Source organism: Trachypithecus francoisi, unplaced genomic scaffold (assembly GCF_009764315.1).
Source record: "Trachypithecus francoisi isolate TF-2019V2 unplaced genomic scaffold, Tfra_2.0 Lachesis_group14, whole genome shotgun sequence".
NCBI lineage: Eukaryota > Metazoa > Chordata > Mammalia > Primates > Cercopithecidae > Trachypithecus > Trachypithecus francoisi.
In genome coordinates this window covers 59,908,078-59,925,254 of record NW_022681459.1, presented here as the reverse complement: position 1 = coordinate 59,925,254, position 17,177 = coordinate 59,908,078, and the positions used below count along the sequence as shown (strand labels likewise).

General features: G+C 53.5%; 1 protein-coding gene and 1 long non-coding RNA gene across 6 annotated transcripts in view; one reads left to right on the top strand and one right to left on the bottom strand.

The window, feature by feature from the left end:
* The window catches only part of LOC117096389, a 37,608-nt gene extending 26,594 nt beyond the window's left edge, over positions 1-11,014 (top strand). For 2 of the 4 annotated variants that reach the window (XR_004442470.1, XR_004442472.1), the window contains 4 exons: positions 5,804-5,862; positions 6,309-6,467; positions 7,127-7,658; positions 10,885-11,014. This is a non-coding gene — a long non-coding RNA (uncharacterized LOC117096389). The remainder of the gene's footprint in view (positions 1-5,803; positions 5,863-6,308; positions 6,468-7,126; positions 7,659-10,884) is intronic. The other 2 variants (XR_004442471.1, XR_004442473.1) reach the window with 1 other exon arrangement.
* On the bottom strand, positions 8,733-14,190 carry LOC117096386 (cytochrome P450 2D17). 2 transcript variants are annotated; one of them, XM_033233756.1, is made up of 9 exons: positions 12,841-14,190; positions 11,968-12,139; positions 11,263-11,415; positions 11,014-11,174; positions 10,406-10,582; positions 10,072-10,213; positions 9,684-9,871; positions 9,090-9,231; positions 8,733-8,986 (listed from the first exon to the last, which is right to left on the bottom strand). In XM_033233756.1, the coding sequence occupies exons 1-9, from the start codon at positions 13,018-13,020 to the stop codon at positions 8,808-8,810; spliced, it is 1,494 nt and encodes a 497-aa protein (XP_033089647.1). In that variant the 5' UTR covers positions 13,021-14,190; the 3' UTR covers positions 8,733-8,807. The 2 variants fall into 2 exon arrangements, with proteins under 2 accessions (XP_033089647.1, XP_033089646.1); XM_033233755.1 differs by having other exon boundaries at positions 8,733-9,231.
* Between the last annotated feature and the right edge of the window lie 2,987 nt (positions 14,191-17,177).

Below are 17,177 nucleotides of genomic sequence, written 5' to 3'. Positions count from 1 at the left end.
AGGTTGCAGTGAGCCACGATCATGCCACTGTACTCCAGCCTGGGCTACACATCAGGACTCAGTCTTAAAGGAAAAAAAAAGGCGAGTCTTACACACCTTTGCGTCTTTGTGTGTCTATGAGACTTCACACAGAGCTTGGCATATTGTAGCTGCTCAGTCAGTACTGTTTGTGCTGAATTGAACCAACAAGATACGTACAAAGGGGCTGTCTCTCACTACTGGGGATTTAAAGCCACCCTGAGGCATTTGACGGCTGTTCTGGCCAAGGTTGAAGAGGGTGTCCTGTCATAAAGTCCCCTTAAGACGTGATGTCACACATAGACACCACTCTCCATGCAAAAGTGGGGGCCGGTGCACTGAACTCCCAGAGTTAGCTGGGCCCCAATGCTCCTCTTGGGTTTGGTCATAGAGCCCAAGAGCGGGTAGATAAGCTGCCTGACACTGATATGGTAAAAGGATTATCTGCAAATTTCTAGCGTCATCAAGGTTGGCCTCTTTGGTAAGTAGGCCTAAAAGGATGCCCTCAATAAACCACCAAGCAGGTGAAAATTATCTTTTTACCCCAAGCCTACCTTTTCTGCATCCTTTTCTACTTGGCATGCCCCTTCTACTCCTCTTCTCCTCTCCTTTAGGACTCATTCTCTCTCCTTTCCTCCTCTAAACCTCCTCCCAGAAAAAGACCTGATAAGTTCACTTACACTGGGTTATAGATGACCAGCAAAGCTTACTATTGAATATATTGCTAGCAGAATTCTGAATAAGATACAGCAACTTTCAACTCTAATCAGGGCTTTAAGCACTAGGATGAACCACAGCCGTGTAATCATTCATTTGGTTACTGAGCTCTTGCTGTTTCCCACGCATAACGGCAGCTACTGGGGGTTTGACAGTGGACGGACCTAAAGTGGTCCCTCAGTCAGGGGACAGTACAGTATCCTAAGACAGTACAGTACCCACCCCACCTGAAGTCAGGTAGTCAGGGAAGCCTTCCTGAAAGCCATGGAGAAACACATTCTAGGTAGAGAACAGCACATGCAAAGGCCTAGAAGTGAGTGTCTGAGGTAGAAGTTCAGAGTCTTTGTCATCAGCAGCAGGACATGGAGAAAAACAACATTGAGATTTAGGCAGAGAGAGACAGAGAGAGAGACAAGGACAGAGATAGAGACAGAGAGACAGAGACTGAGATATAGAGACAGAGATAGAGACAGTTAGAGATAGAGACAGAGAAATAGAGAGGCAGAGACAGAAATAGAGACAGAGATAGACAGAGACTGAGAGACAGAGAGAAAGGAGTGGAAGGCAGGAGGTAAACCAGAGCATGAGAGGTCAACCAACCAAGAGAAAAGGCGAGGTCGTTAAAGAAAGGGTTGGCCGGGCGCGGTGGCTCAAGCCTGTAATCCCAGCACTTTGGGAGGCCGAGGCGGGCGGATCACGAGGTCAGGAGATCGAGACCCTCCTGGCTAACACGGTGAAACCCCGTCTCTACTAAAAATACAAAAAACTAGCCGGGCGCGGTGGCGGGCGCCTGTAGTCCCAGCTACTCGGAGGCTGAGGCGGGAGAATGGCGGGAACCCGGGAGGCGGAGCTTGCAGTGAGCCGAGATCGCGCCACTGCACTCCAGCCTGGGCGACACAGCGAGACTCCGTCTCAAAAAAAAAAAAAAAAAAAAAAAAAGGTCAGCTGGGGCCAGGTGCAGTGGCTCACACCTGTAATCCCAGCACTTTGGGAGGTCGAGGGGGGCGGATCACGAGGTCAGGAGATCGAGACTATCATGGCTAACGTATTAAAACCCCATCTCTACTAGTAAGTAAATAAAAAAAAAAATTAGCCAGGCCTTGTGGCAGGCCACCTGTAGTCCCAGCTACTCGGGAGGCTGAGGCAGGAGAATGGCATGAGCCCGGGAGGCGGAGCTTGCAGTGAGCGGAGATAACATCACTACACTCCAGCCTGGGTGACAGAGCAAGACTCCATCTCAAAAAAAAAAAAAAGAAAAAGAAAAAAAGGTCAGCTGGGTTTGGTGACTAGGAGTGTATTGGTGACCTCAGTGAGGGGGTTTCAGAGGCTTATTAGGGACAGATACAGGTTGAAATGGATTGTGGAGTGTGGGAGAGGTAGAAAGCAGTAAATACACCCCCTGCCAACACCACTTTCAGGAGACTGGTGTGAAGGGTAGGGGGTCAGTTAGGGCAGTAGCTGGAGAAGGAATATGGGTTCAAGGGAAAAGGGCTTTTTTCTTTTTAATGGAAGAGATCAGCAATGTGTTTAGATGCTGATGGAAGGAGCCAGAAAAAAGGAAAAGGAGAATATTGAGGTGAGACAAGAGATCCCCAGATGCCCAGGTGAGAAGACCAGATGAAATGGGGCACAGGAGCAAGGCTAGCTTCGGAGAGGGGAGGGCAGCCTCCTCTTCTCCTCCCCTGGAAGAGGAAATGGCCCATGAGAAGCTGGTGAGTGAATGGGTTTGGTGGCAGAAAGGTAAGGAAATGCCCATCTGATGGTGCCTGTGTTCTCTGCTGAATGTGAGGAAGACAAGGTGGAGTTAGAAGTTAAAGAGAGAATCTTAAGGGACAGGCACTGTGACTCACACTTTAGGAGGGCAAGGCAGGAGGATTGGTGGAGCCCAGGAGTTCAAGACCAGCCTGGGCAACATAGTGAGACCCTGTCTCTACAAAAAAAAAAATTAAAAAGTAGCTGGGTGTGGTGGTGCGTGCCTGTGGTCCCAGCTACTCAGGAAGCTGAGGTGGGAGGATCACTTGAGTGTGGGATGTTGAGGCTGCAGTGAGCAGTGATCACTCCACTGCACTCCAGCCTGAGTGACACAGCAAGACTCTGTCTTAAAAAAAAAAAAAGTGGTTGGCCCCAGTGGCTCACGTCTGCAATCCCAGCACTTTGGGAGGCCAAAGCAGGTGGATCACCTAAGGTCAGGAGTTTGAGACCAGCATGGCCAACATAGTGAAACCCCGTCTCTACTAAAAATACCTTAAACCCAGGAGGTAGATGTTGCAGTGAGCCGAGATCGCGCTAGTACACTCCAGTCTGGGCGACAGAGACCCCACCTCAAAAAAAAAAAAAATCCTCCATAGTCACCTGTAGTCAAACCTTCCTCCTACTCCCACACCCTGGCAATCAGTGAACAGTTTCCTGTTCCTATAGTTTTGCCTTTGCAAGATTGTCATATAAATGGAAGATTGTCATATAAATGGAAATGTATGGTAGCCTTTTCAGTCTGGTTTATTTTACTTAGCACAAAGCATTTGAGATTCATCTAGTCATGTGTATCAGTAGTTTGTTCCTTTTATTGTTGAGTGGTGGTCCATTGTTTGGATGTGCCAGAACATTTGGGCTGTTTCTAGTTTGGGGCATAAAATCACTATTAATATTCATGTACAAGTTTTGTGTGAACATAGATTTTCCTTACACTTGAGTAAAGAGCTAGCAGTGGAATTTTTGGGTCATATAGTAAGTGTAAGTTTAATTTTGTAAGAAGCTCAAACTTTTTCAAAGTGGCTGTCTCACCAGCAATAACCAAGAGGTTCCAGTTGTTCTACATCCTCTCCAGCATTTGTTATTTTTGAAAGCCACTCTAAAAGGCATATTTCGATTTTTATTAGATCAGTATCAAAGATTTATGTTATTAAACTATGTAAACAGGCCATGCGTGAGAGTTCATGCCTATAATCTCTGCACTTTGGGAGGCCAAGGCAGGAGGATCACTTGAGCTCAGAAGTTCCAGACCAGCCTGGTCAGCATAGTGTGACTCTGTACAAAAAAAAAAAAAAATCATTAAAAAATCAGCTAGGTCAGGCGCAGTGGCTCATGCCTGTAATCCTAGCTACTTGAGAGGTCAGTGTGGGAGAATCAGTTTAGTCCAGGAGTTCGAGACCAGCCTGGACAACATTGGGAGACACTGTCTATTAAAAAAAATTAGCTGGGTGTGGTGGTGCCCTGTGATCCCAGCTACTAAGGAGGCTGAGGTGGGACAGTCACTTACTTGAGCACAGGATGTGGAGGCTGCAGTGAACCATGATCACGCCACTACACTCCAGCCTGGGTGACAGAGCAAGACTCCGTCTCAAAACTCCAGTCTGTGCAACAGAGCAAGACTTTCTCACAACAAAAAATGTAGACAGTAGTCCCAGTTAAGTCATGATTTTGGTTTTTCTTCTTCTCTTTGTTTAGTTTTCTGTGCATCTATTATGTAATTAATTCATTCAGGTTTTCTGCTAAAAATAGAAATCTCTTTTGCAGTACATTTAGACAGATCAGGTCATTTGTCCATATGATCATTTTCATGGAGACATATCTCAGGAGCCCTCCATCTCCCTGATTCCATCTGGATGGGGCACCCTGGAGGTCTGCTGCCTAGCTGTCCTCCTGAGCCCCCCATTCACCCTTATCCTCAGGGGCTCTCCCTGCCTGTTGTGCTGGGTCCCATGTTACCTTCTTTTCCGTTTCTCCTTTTAGTAAAGTACAACCTCCAGTTGCTTCCTGAGGGGTAGTCTTGAGACATGTATCTGAAAAGATCTCAATTCACAGTTGCGTAGCATTTGGCTAGGTATAGAATTCTAGATTGGAAATATTTTCCCTCAGATTTTGAAGGTCTTCATTATCTTATAGCTTCAAAGGTTAGTGTTGAGAAGTCTGATGAATGTTGAATTCCTAAAGCTCAGACTTTTTTGTTTGTATCTCTGGAAGATTTTAGGTTCCGCTCTGTCCTCGGTGTTGTGAAATTTCTTGACAACAAAATCAGGGGTGAGTCCCCTTCATTCATGGTCCTGAACACTTGGTGTTTCCTTCTCTACTGGAAACTCATGTTCTTCATCTCTGAGAACTTGTCTTGACAAAAAAGAAATGTATTTATTTGACATCTCTCCCTACCTCCTAGTCTGTTGTCGCTGCTGCCTCTTTCAGAAACATCTAAACAACAATTTAGCTGTTGGAGCTCCTGACCTGTTCTCTGTTCTTTCTGGAAAATATTTTTTTCAAGTTTAGCTTCTATACTTTGATTAGATTTTGCATTCCTATTATTATTTTATTTTTATTTTAAGGCAAGGTCTTTCTCTGTTGCCCAGGCTGGAGTGCAGTGGCAGGATCATAGTTCACTGCAGCCTTCTTCCCAGACTCAAGTGATCCTCCTGCCTCAACCTCCCAAGCAGCTGAAACTACAGGTGTGTGCCACCACACCCGGCTAGTATTTTAATTTTTTGTACAGACAGGGTCTTAGGTGTCCCAGACTGGTGTTGAACTCCTAGGCTCAAACAATCCTTCTGCCTTAGCCTACCAAAATGCTGGGATTACAGGCATGAGCTACGGCACCCAGACTATATTTTTGTCAAGAATTAGTGGTGGTGGGTGTTTGAACATTTTTATTTTAGAGCCTCCTATTCTTATTCCATGAATGGAAAGTTTTATCTTTCTAAAGATATCAATTATAGATTTTTTTTAAAAGACAGTTTCACTCTTGTTGACCAGGCTGGAGTGCAATGGCGTGATCTCACCTCACTACAACCTCCAACTCCCAGGTTCAAGCAATTCTCCTGCCTTAGCCTCCCAAGTAGCTGGGATTACAGATGCCCGCCACCACGACCAGCTAATTTTTTGTACTTTTAGTAGAGACGGGGTTTCACCATGTTGGCCGGGCTGGTCTTGAACACCTGACCTCAGGGGATCCACCCGCGTCGGCCTCGCAGAGTGCTGGGATTACAGGCATGAGCCACTGTGGCCGGTTCATAGATTTTTTTAGGTTTAGGTGTTGACAGATCTCACCTCAGCCTTTTCTCTCTCCTTGTCATGCAGCCCACAGGGGAGACTGTCAGGCCAGTGTGGGGACTAATGAATAAATGCTACACTGTGCCCACTCAGGTGGGTAAGGGCTGGCACTCCTCTACCCCTGGAGTGTGGTGGCTATGCTGGCACCCTTGGCAGACACAGTAAGGGGGACTGCACCTGGAGCGGATGGGCCAGTCAGGGAACGACTGCTCGCCACTCATAGCTTTGTGTCACCCCTCCCACCTCCCTCTGTGGAGACGCAAAGTCAAGAGTAGGAAGAAGCCAGCCTCTGAGGTAAGGCTTCCCCTGGAAGGTTCAGGGCTGGGGCTCTCTCCTATCAGAGCTCAGTTAGACCCAGACACATGGCAGGGAGTCCCAGGGGTAGTGGCAAGGCCCCCTCCAGGAAACTCACAAGGTTACCACAGCTCAACTGAAAAGGAAGAACTTCACAGGACTGCGACACCCCAGTGTGAGAACAGGAGGATGAGGTGCTCTGAAGGTCTTTCTGCCCACAGTCTGCCCTCTTATTCCTCCTGCAGGTCATGATCCCCAGGGGACCTGGAGGACTGAATGATGCTGCCCCTGAGGAGGCTGCTGTCTTGTCTTAGGAGGGAGAGCAGGTGAAGTCCCCGTGGGAGGAAGCACCTAGCCCCATTCCTGCTGAGCAAGAAGAGGTGGCGGGGACCCCAGACTGGGAGGTAAGGACAGCCCGGGGCTTCGACTGGAATGTCTCCAGCATGGGTCTGACTGAGCAGCCACGGAGCACTGTAGAGTGGGAGGCAGCGGGGCAGGGAGGCAGTACTGGAGGTTGGCTCAACCTCAAGACCAGCAGGCCAAGCTGCTATCGCAGGGGAGTGAGGACATCTGTGCAGAGCTGAGAGGCAGCAGCCATGTGTGAACAGACTGGGCCTCATCCTGGCCCCACCGACTTCTTGCGGACAGAGCCCGTTTCCCTGTCTGTGTAACACAGAACCTGCCCGATCTCACTGCTGGGTTCCTCTTCCTCCTGCCAGGAAAATAAAAAGGTTCAAAAGGAAATTGTTGGGTATCCATCTGGTAAGACCACTGGCCCAGCGTGCTGCAGGGGGCTGCTTCCACCCTACTTCTCAATGACTGCTAGGGTCAGACACCCCAGCCCTTACCCGCCTTCCTGAGCTGTGGAGGGGAGGGAAGCAGCCCAGGAGTCAGGTGCCTGGACCTTCCTAGGAGCCTCCTTGGGTGGGCAGAAACTCCGGGCCACTCCCCTGAGCTGGCTGCATCCCTACCTTTCACCACAGCTGACCTGGCCCCCGGGCATCTCAGAGGGAGGTTTGCTCCCAGCAGGGGACTCAAAAGGCTGCCGGTTTCTACTTTGCAGAGGCCTCTGAGGACAGCAAAGACCAAAGGCCCTGGGACTGGTTCCCCGTGCTCATGACAGAGCTCTGCCTGGACTGGCTCTCAGCCTCCAACACCCCCAAGACTCAGAACCGTGAAGAAAAAGTTTCCAATGATTTCAAGAGTTGCTGCTGCTATAGGCCCTGCTGCTGCCTTTCGGGGCCTCCGTCTTCAGACAAACCCAGTGTGGCTTCATCCACACTCCCTGTCCCCACAGCTGCAGGAACAGCACTTCCTGCCACCGAGCCGCGTCACCACAGTGGATTGTCTCTGGAAGGGACAAGGGGCCCTGGCCGGCCTTCCGACTGACTCGGTGCCAGGGGATGGACCAGCGTCCCTCTCGTGCTGACAGCCGGGCCGCACCCTGCCAAGAGGGCATTTACAGAAATGCTGGCGGGAACTGCTGCCAGGGATGCTGTAGGGTCCTCTGGCAAAAGAGGTCTCAGGTGGCTTCTCAGAGTGTCTGTGGTTCTCTATCCCAGGCTGTTCCCTAAGAGGGTCTGCCCAGGACTCAGGTAAGCAGATGCTCATTGGAAACTCTTGGGCACTGCCTGTGTGCCCACCCAGCCCATTATGTCGGTGAGGACAGACCTAGAGGACAGCGGTCCCTGCCCTTGGTGGGCTCCAGGCCAGCAAGGGCCACAGCCCCAGAAGGCAGAGCAGGAAGACAGGACTCGGGGCAGCTGAAGCAGCCTTCTCATTGGCAGAAGGGAAACAGAAGCCCAGGGTCACATGGGGTAATGGCAGAGCCAGGACTAGGGTCAGGGTCTCTGGCTCTCAGCTTGCCCATGCCACCTCCTCCTCCTCTGCCCGCCCCAGTGCCTCATAGGCCCAAGGTTGACGCCTGTCCCTAGGGCAGGCCTGTGGCCCACAGGGCTCATGCATGGCCCCTGGCCAAGCCTGTGGGCCCTGCCTGACCCCTTACCGGGAGGATGGCACCTAGGGTTGGAGCCCAGCAAGTGTTCTCCAGCTCCAGCCTGGCCCCGAGTGCAAACTCGCCACTGGTCAGGGGTCTGGACAGCAGCATGTCTGAGGACCCAGAGAGGTGGCCAGTCGTGTGGTGAGGTGACAGAGGCTGAGGACGGTGGCTTAGTCCTGGGCTTCCCTGGGGCCTTCCCAGGGAACGTTCTGGCACCTGCTGACTGAGCTCTGGGAGGTAGCCCTGGCATATAGCTCCCTGATGCCATGATTTGTCTTCCTTTTTGGAGTGTCATATATGAAAGGAGGTAACTGTTGTGATGGTGCTGGCAGGACCACTGCCTCTGATGGGGGGTGGGCTGAGTTAGGCCTGAAATGTGGGCCTGCAGGCTGAGTCCTGCCCTCTCCACCACACTCAGGGCTGACACCTCTAGTCGGCCCATTCTGGCTCCTTCCCCCAGATGCCAGAACAATGTAGTTCTTGTCACCAATCTGGGCAGAGTTGGGTCAGTGGGGGACATGGGATTATGGGCAAGGCTAGCTGACATCTGCTCAACCTCAACATACCCTGTCTCAAATGCGGCCAGGCGGTGGGGTTAGCAGGAATGAGGCAGGGGTGGGACTTCCCTGGGGAGGACGTTCCCAACGAGGGCCTGGGCAGGGGACCCAACTTGGAACTACCATATTGCTTTATTGTACATCAGGGCCCCTGGCTAGGGAGCAGGCTGGGGACTAGGTACCCCATTCTAGCGGGGCACAGCACAAAGCTCGTAGGGGGAAGGGGTCACCAGGAAAGCAAAGACACCATGGTGGCTGGGCCGGGGCTGTCCGGCGGGCACCGAGAAGCTGAAGCGCTGCAGCAGGCAGGTGAAGAAGAGGAAGAGCTCCATGCGGGCCAGGGGCTCCCCGAGGCATGCACGGCGGCCTGTGGGGAGGGGAAGGGAGGGGTGTCAGTGAGCCTGGCTCCCGGGCAGGACCCCTGCAAGATTCCACAGAAGGGGACAAGGAGCCGGGCTCCCCACAGGCACCTGCTGAGAAAGGCAGGAAGGCCTCTGGCTTCACAAAGTGGCCCTGAGCATCCAGGAAGTGTTCGGGGTGGAAGCGGAAGGGCTTCTCCCAGACGGCCTCATCCTTCAGCACCGATGACAGGTTGGTGAAGAGCGTCGTCCCCTGGGCAGGAGGGGCAGGGTGAGTGGGGACTGGGCTCTAAGATGTTGGTACCCCTGCCACCAAACACACGGGGGACACACACGGCCTGGCACACAGCTGGACTCTCAAATAGTCCTGCACCTGAGAAGCTCCTGGGCACCCTCTCTGACCCCATGGCAGGGCGCAGTCACACCTCTCAGAGGCACCCACGCTGCTCCCTCTCCCTACAGGCATTGGGTCGTCCGACATTCTGGCAGGTCCTGATCTGTCTACCCCACTAGACTGGGGTTCTGTATGGACAGGCCAGCCCTGCCTCTACTCTGGACCCCATAGCCAAGCTGAGACAGTTGATGTGATGGCATTGAGGGACTGGGTGTCCAGGGTTCCTAGACTGGGCCCACCTGGTAGTGGCCATGCTGGGGCTACCACCAGGGGCTGGTGCTGAGCTGGGGTGAGGAGGGCTCCAGGCCTACCTTAGGGATGAGGAAGCCCTGTATTTCGATGTCACGGGATGTCATATGGGTCACACCCAGGGGGACGATGTCCCCAAAGCGCTGCACCTCGTGAATCACGGCAGTGGTGTAGGGCATGCGAGCCTGGTCACCCATCTCTGGTCGCCGCACCTGCCCTATCACGTCGTCGATCTCCTGTTGGACACGGCCTGGACAGACATGGGTCCCCACAATGGGTCAGCACCTAGGGGGTGGCCCTGAGACTCTGCCTCCTGTGTTGGAGGAGGTCAGGCTTACAGGAGCCTGGTCAAGACTGTGCTGGAAACCCCGGGTGTCCCAGCTAAGTTCACGGGCCACCACCTGTACCCTTCCTCCCTCGCCCCCGGCACTGGGTCCCAGCTGGGCTCACGCTGCACATCCGGGTGCAGGATCATGAGTAGGAGGCCCCAGGCCAGCGTGGTCGAGGTGGTCACCATCCCAGCAGAGAATAGGTCAGCCACCACAAGGCGCAGGTTCTCTTCATTGAAGCTGCTCTCGGGGTTCCCCTTGGCCTGAGCAGGGCCAGGAGGGTGCTCAGGGGACATATTGGGGTAGACCCCTAATGACCTCCCATTCTGTACCTGTCAGCCCAGATGCTGCTCGCCGGGTGATGCCCTGGCCCCACCTTTTGCCCAGCCTCCCCTCATTCCTCCCGGGATGCTCAATCCACCACCCTTGCTCCCCACCGTGGCAGCTGCTCTCACCTTCTCCATCTCTGCCAGGAAGGCCTCAGTCAGGTCTCGGGGTGGCTGGGCTGGGTCCCAGGTCATCCTGTGCTCAGTCAGCAGCTCATCTAGCTGGGTCAGGAAAGCCTTTTGGGAGGGTAGGACCTTGCCAGCCAGCGCTGGGATGCGCAGGAGGAGGGGGATGGCATTCAGCACCTACAGCAGACACAGAATGGGGTATCAGTCTCTCCTGTGCTCTGCGTTCACCTGCACCAGTCTCAGGCCCGAGCTGTGTCCAGGGAAGACCCAGGGCCAGCCTGTCTTTACCACTGACCTCCCCAAGTCCCTCTCCAAGTGCCAGCCTCCACCCTCTCTCCTTGCCCTGGGCTGCCAGAAGATAAACCTAAAATTGAAATCTCCAACATGGACAGGGGGCACAGTCCTTGGCCTTTCTTGGTGCCCCTGACCCAGGCACACCTCTCCCACGACCTTGTCTGAGATTTCCCCTCCTCCTCCAGGACCTTCCACTAGCAGTGGACTCTCTAGGAATGTCCTTTCCCAAATCCTGTTCCTCGGAGACCCAACTGCAGCCCTGGCACTTCTCAAGAGCTCGCCCTGCAGAGACCCCGTGGTCCATCGCTCCGCACCTCGCGCAGTAAGCCTGACTCCTCCTTCAGCCCCTCATGTGTTAGGTCAAACAGCCTGAGGAAGCGAGGGTCGTCATACTCGAAGCGGCGCCCATAGGTGAGGGAGGCGATCACGTTGCTCACTGCTTTATCCAGGAGGCTGTTGGGGCGAAAGGGTCGTCCTGGGGACGGGAGATGCGGGTCAGGGGTCACCTTCCCCGTCCCCCACCTTCCCAGTTCCCGCCTTGTGCCCCTCTGCCCATCACCCACCGGCTTGGTCGGCGAAGGCGGCACAGAGGCAGGCGGCCTCTTCGGTCACCCATTGCTCCAGCGACTTCTTACCCAGGCCCAAGTTGCGCAAGGTAGACACGGAGAAGCGCCTCTGCTCGCGCCACGCGGGCCCGTAGCGCGCCAGGAACACCCCTGGGGGCAGGACAGGCAGGTGCGAGTGGCCATGAAGTCCTTGGCCCCACCCTCTGCCACCCACTCTAACCCAGCGCTACCCAAGGTCTCCCGCAGTCCCTCGCCTGGTCCAGCTGGGCACAGGGCCCACTCTGCTTACCTGCCTTGCTTCCCTGGCTGGGGCAGGTTTTTGCCCCACCTCTTCTCTGCCCACCCTGACCGCCTTTCCACTCGGAAGATCCCGCATGCCCCACTCCACCTACACTGAGCCCACGCACAGGCGCTGTCCCCGTCCCCCACTTCGACACCTGATTCCAGCTGGGAAAGGCCCCATCTTCACCCACTCAGCACCTGGCGGGTCTGGGCAGTGGCCCCGCCCACTCGTCACAAGCCCCGCCCTCATCCCCAGGCTCACACCTCCCCAGTGCGGGTGGTTTCCTGGCCCGCTGTCCCCACTGGCTGGCCTTTCTGTTTCACGTCCATGACCCCGCGCCCTCTGCGCCCAGCTCGGACTTCGGTCACCGCCCACCCGGGGCCCACGGAAATGAGGTCTCTATGCCCACCGCCACTTGCCTTGGGAGTGCGGCCCAAAACCCAGGACCTGGGTGATGGGCACAGGCGGGCGGTCGGCTGTGTCCTCGCCGTAGGTCACCAGCGCCTCGCGCACAGCCGCCAGTCCATTGAGCACGACCACCGGCGTCCAGGCCAGCTGCAGGCTGAACACGTCCCCGAAGCGGCGCCGCAACTGCAGAGGGAGGGTCAGGGCCTCCGTCAAGCCAGGGTTCCCCCAGACTGCAGGTCCTAGTCGTATTTGAGCCTTGGGCGACCCCTGGGGATACCAGGAGTGAGCAGGTGGAAGGAGGAGACCTGGCCTCATGATCCTGAGGTGGGGGTGGGGTTCACACCTTCTGTGATAGAGGAACTCAGTTTGGGTGCATCACCCAGCTATGACCTTACAAGGGTCACCAAAATTGCAGATAGACCCCAGTTAGCATCCCATTTTACAGATGGTCCATGCCAGTGAGCAGTGAGGCCTGAGAACCCACAGAGCAAAAGGTTTGAACCGGATCACTGCACATGCTTCATCCTCAATTTCCTGATTTAAAGGGCACTCAGGACCCTGACTTGGCTTTCATTCGTAAGGCCTTTCCTTCTGGTGTCAGCAGAAGGGATTTTGTGCTCCATAACGTATTGTGCCCAAAGGGCTCGCATGCCCACTGCCAAGTCCAGCTCCACCTCCCGGCCCTTGCCCTGCTCTTCCTTGACCTTTGGAAAATCCAGTCCTTCATGCCATGCACAAATGCCCTCCCCCAGGAAGTCCCCCAAACCTGCTTCCCCTTCTCAGCCTGGCTTCTGGTCCAGCCTGTGATTTCACCCACCACCCATGTTTGTTGCTGGTGGGGGATCCTCAGGACCTCTGCCACCCTCCAGGACCTCCTCCCTCACCTGGTCGAAGCAGTATGGTGTGTTCTTGAAGTCCACATGCAACAGGTTGCCCAGCCCCGGCAGTGGCAGGGGACCTGGCGGGTAGCGTGCAGCCCAGCGTTGGCGCCGGTGCATCAGGTCCACCAGGAGCAGGAAGATGGCCACTGTCACAGCCAGGGACACCAGTGCATCTAGCGCCATAGCTGCCTCACTGCCCCCTGGGCTCCTCTGGACACACCTGGCTCCCCCACCGCACCAGGCAGGACACTCTCAGCACACCAAGTGCGTGATCATTCCCTTATAAAGGAAGCTGATCATGGCCTTTGCCCTCTGCTGTGAGCCAACCTGCTGTGTTGATTGTACTGGCACTGGGTACAAGGTCAGGCCAGGGCGGGTAGGGGCTGCTCCAGAGGTCCTTGCCCCTGCTGCCCACTCCAGGCCCTTACCCAGGGTAGGGCGGTGGAGGGGCCTGGTCGGAGAAGTCACTCCCTCTCCCCACTCCCAGCTTCTCAAGCCCGCACAGGCTTCTGGGATAACCAAGGTCTCAGTGGACCCTGCCATCCACCTCCCTGCTAGGCTCATACACCCTATTGTGGTCACAACCTCTCCTCCAGAACATGGCCTTCCCCTTTCCTTACCCCACCTACCTGTTCCAGAGTGGCCTTTACCACCCTTATCTGTCACTGGCACTTACCTGGGGCCTTAGGGAGCTCATGATGATCAGAGGCGCCGTGGGCCTGGTCCCTTTGCTTCACACTGCACTCTTGACATGCACAGACGCTATGCACACCCCTGATGGTGCACAGACCTCTTGTCCACTCCCAGACACCTGTCCACACTTGCAGGGACACCATCACACACCCACAAAATCACCCACACGAAGATAGTACTCACATGCACACAGACTCACACCGACACTCAGCACACGCATTCTGTCTCTCACACACGTACAGACCCAGCACCAAGTACCGCGCTTCTCAGCCATGCCTGAGGTTTCCTGGGTGGGACCTCTCCTGTCCAGAGGCTGCTCCCAGTGAGCCTCAAAGCTGTCACCTGGATCCCAGCCCAGCCCGCATTCCTGGGCTCCGGCCTGGCCATGGCTTCTTGTTTGCAACAGGGCTGTTCCCAGAGCTTCCAATTGGTAACCCGAAGGCCCTTGTAGCAGCCTGTGACAACATTTTTCAGGGCTGCCTGAGGGCCGTCGTCCTCCACTGCTTTCTGGCCTCCATGTTTCTGATTAGAAATCTGGTGGGAACGTTATGAAGGATCCTTTGTTCAGGATATGTTGACTTAAAAAAAAAAAAAGGGTCTTACTCTGTTGCCCAGGCTGGAGTGCAGTGGCAGGATCACGGCTCACTGCAGTCGCGACTTCAAGTGGACCTCCTGCCTCCCAAGTAGCTGGGACTACAGGCACCACTGAGCCCAAATAATTTTGTTTTTTCAGACGGAGTTTTGCTTTTGTCACCCAGGCTGGAGTGCAATGACGCAAATCGGCTCACTGCAACCTCCGCCTCCAGGGTTCAAGTGATTCTCCTGCCTCAGCCTCCAGAGTAGCTGGGATTACAGGCCCCCACTACCATGCCTGGTTGATTTTTTTTGTATTTTTAGTAGAGACAGGGTTTCACCATGTTGGCCAGGCTGGTCTTGAACTCCTGACCTCAGGTGATCCACCTGCCTTGGCCTCCCAAAGTGCTGGGATTACATGCATGCGCCACCATGTCTGGCTTGGGAATGAGGTTTTGAAGCTCCAGGTGCTGGGGCTTCCCTCAGGTTTCTGTGGGGCCGTGCAGACTGTCTTGTTTGAAGTCTGTCCCCTAACTGGGGAGGGGGGATATGAACAAAAGAAGTTAAAATACCACACAGCTTGCCATTCTCAGCTTCAGCCATTTTTCTTCTTGTTTTTTGGTAGAAATGGGGTCTTGCTATGTTACCCAGGCTGGTCTCCAACTCCTGGTCTCAAGAGAACCTTCCACCTCAGTCTCTGAAAAGGCTGGGATTCCAGGTCTGAGCTGCTGTGCCTGGCCCTCCATTTTTCTTGAATAAATGTTCATGGGTATTTATGAGCTTTTAGTTAATTTCCAGACTTCTGAAAAAGTTGAGACTGATATTTTTGTCAGGTTTTTCATGTCGCATAGCAAATGGTGAATTTCCAACGTGTTATTTCTGCAGATGTCACAGCTCATCTGAGGGTATTTATGAGACGTAAGATGTCTTAAATATCTGTCTTTGTATGTGGCTAACAGTTTTGTTGGGTCTAGAATTCTTTTTTATTTTTTGAGATGGAGTCTTGCTCTGTTGCCCAGGCTGGAGTGCTGTGGCACAATCCTGGTTCATTGCAACCTCCACCTCCCAGGTTCGATTCTCCTGCCCTCAGCCTCCCAAGTAGCTGGGACTACAGACGCCCACCACCACACCTGGCTAATTTTTGTGTTTTTAGTAGAGATGGGGTTTCACCATGTTGGCCAGGCTGGTCTTGAACCTCTGACCTCCAGTGATCTGCCTGCCTCAGCCTCCCAAAGTGCTGGGATTACAGATGTAAGCCACCATGCTTGGCCTAGAATTCTACATTGAACATTATTTTCCTGCTGAATTTTGTCTACTGTTTTGGGGTGTCATATATGAAAAGAGGTCACTGTTGTGATGGTGCTGGTGGGACTGCTGCCTCTGGTGTATTGGCTTGAGTTGGGCCTGAAATGTGGGCCTCCAGGCTGAGGGAGCCTCTGTGCAGTAAAGGGTAGACTCATCAGCTTGGGGAAGGCAGCATCTCTGTATCTTGAAGAAAAAAGAACAAGACCTCGACCAGTTTTTGGAAGATGAGCTATGTGCTTTGATAGTATTCTGCCTGGTAACAGTGTCTTTGAATTCCTGAAGCCTTAGGCCCTGCCAGTTTGCTGACAAGGTGATGGATGATAGAGACCTTAGATCGGCCTGTATCAGTTTGACCTCTAGAGGGGGCAGGAGACTTCATACCTAATGTCAGCCACTCAAGTACTCCATACATACAAGACCAACCCCCCAGAACTCCTCTGAACATGAGGGCTTGGTGGAGGTCCCTTACAGGCAGTGTCCTGTACATGTGTCACACACTGTGGCTGGGAAAATTCAGCACTGTCTGTATGACTGCACTGGAAGACAACAGTGGGAATTCTGTGCTGTGTGTCTGCTGAACTCTGTCCTGGGCACTACTGACCTCTGCTGACTTTGATCTGTATCTTTTCAGTGTAATAAACCATGACAATGAATATAACAGCATTTCTGAATTCCGTTGAGTCCTTACAGCAAATCACTGAACTGAGAGGGGCAGATCTTGGGGACTCCCGACAGCTGGCTTCAGAAGTGTGATTCACTAGAATTACCCTCTCTGGAACTTGGTGCAAGCTTAACTTGGAAAAAGGAAGGTAAAGGAGGTGGCTGATGAAGCTTTATTCCTGCCTAGTTACTGTGTCACTTATGGCATGACACAGTAGCTGCACTGTGATCAGTTATGAGAGGTAAAGTTACTTACAGAATTTAGAAATGATGGAACCAACTCCCAAGGAGCTGGCACAGTGGATGTGTAAGGAAATGTAAAATAACAAGAAACAAGCTATATATACAATCCCTTGGTTATTGTTGTGTGCCACTGGCTACACTGAAATAAAGGATAGGCTGGATGTGGTGGGTCACACCTGCAATCCCAGCACTTTAGGCCAAGGCAAGAGGATCGCTTGAGCCCAAGAGTTTGAGACCAGCCTGGGCAACATGGCGAGACCCTGTCACTACAAATAATTTAAAAATTAGCCAGGTGCGGTGACGCAGGTTCAAGCTACTTAGAAGCCTGAGGTGGGGGAATTGCTTGAACCCAGGCAGTTGAGGCCTGGATGCAGTGATCGCACACTGCACTCCAGTCTGGGCCACAGAAGGAGACCCTGTAACAGGAAAAAAAAAAAAAAAAGAAAGGGGGCAAAGCATTCATCCCACTCCTCACCCCTACAGGAACACCAAATTTTTAACAACTATCTGCACACAGAAAAGCACCGTCACAAGATCCAAAAATCAGCTGAGCCATCACAGTACCTGGTTTTAACTTCATATCACAGGCAGACGCACTGATGAGGGTGGGATAGACAGTCCTAAATCGCTGACACCACCCTGCTCCCTCACCCGCTGGCAGAGGCCATGCAGCACTGAGTCTGTGCACTTGTGGGAGGGAGAGAACAGTGACTGGGGTGCATGACACTGGACTCAGGGCTGCCCTGTCCTAGCCGAGAGCAAAGCCATGCTGGGCTCAGTCAGCACCCACACCAGAAGGGAGCATTTGGGCCAGCCCTAGCCAGAGGGGAATCGCCCATTCCAGTGGCCAGAACTTGAGTTTCTGG

What these genes read in the sequence shown, in the direction of transcription:
- LOC117096386 (XM_033233755.1), bottom strand. Translation starts at nt 13,020, where the DNA reads ATGGCGCTAGATGCACTGGTGTCCCTGGCTGTGACAGTGGCCATCTTC. An exon ending in TTTTGGGCCGCACTCCCAAG is followed by an intron (nt 11,416 to 11,967) that starts GCAAGTGGCGGT and finishes TCCTGCCCCCAG; the next exon opens with GGGTGTTCCTGGCGCGCTAC. An exon ending in AGTCAGGCTTACTGCGCGAG is followed by an intron (nt 10,583 to 11,013) that starts GTGCGGAGCGAT and finishes TGTCTGCTGTAG; the next exon opens with GTGCTGAATGCCATCCCCCT.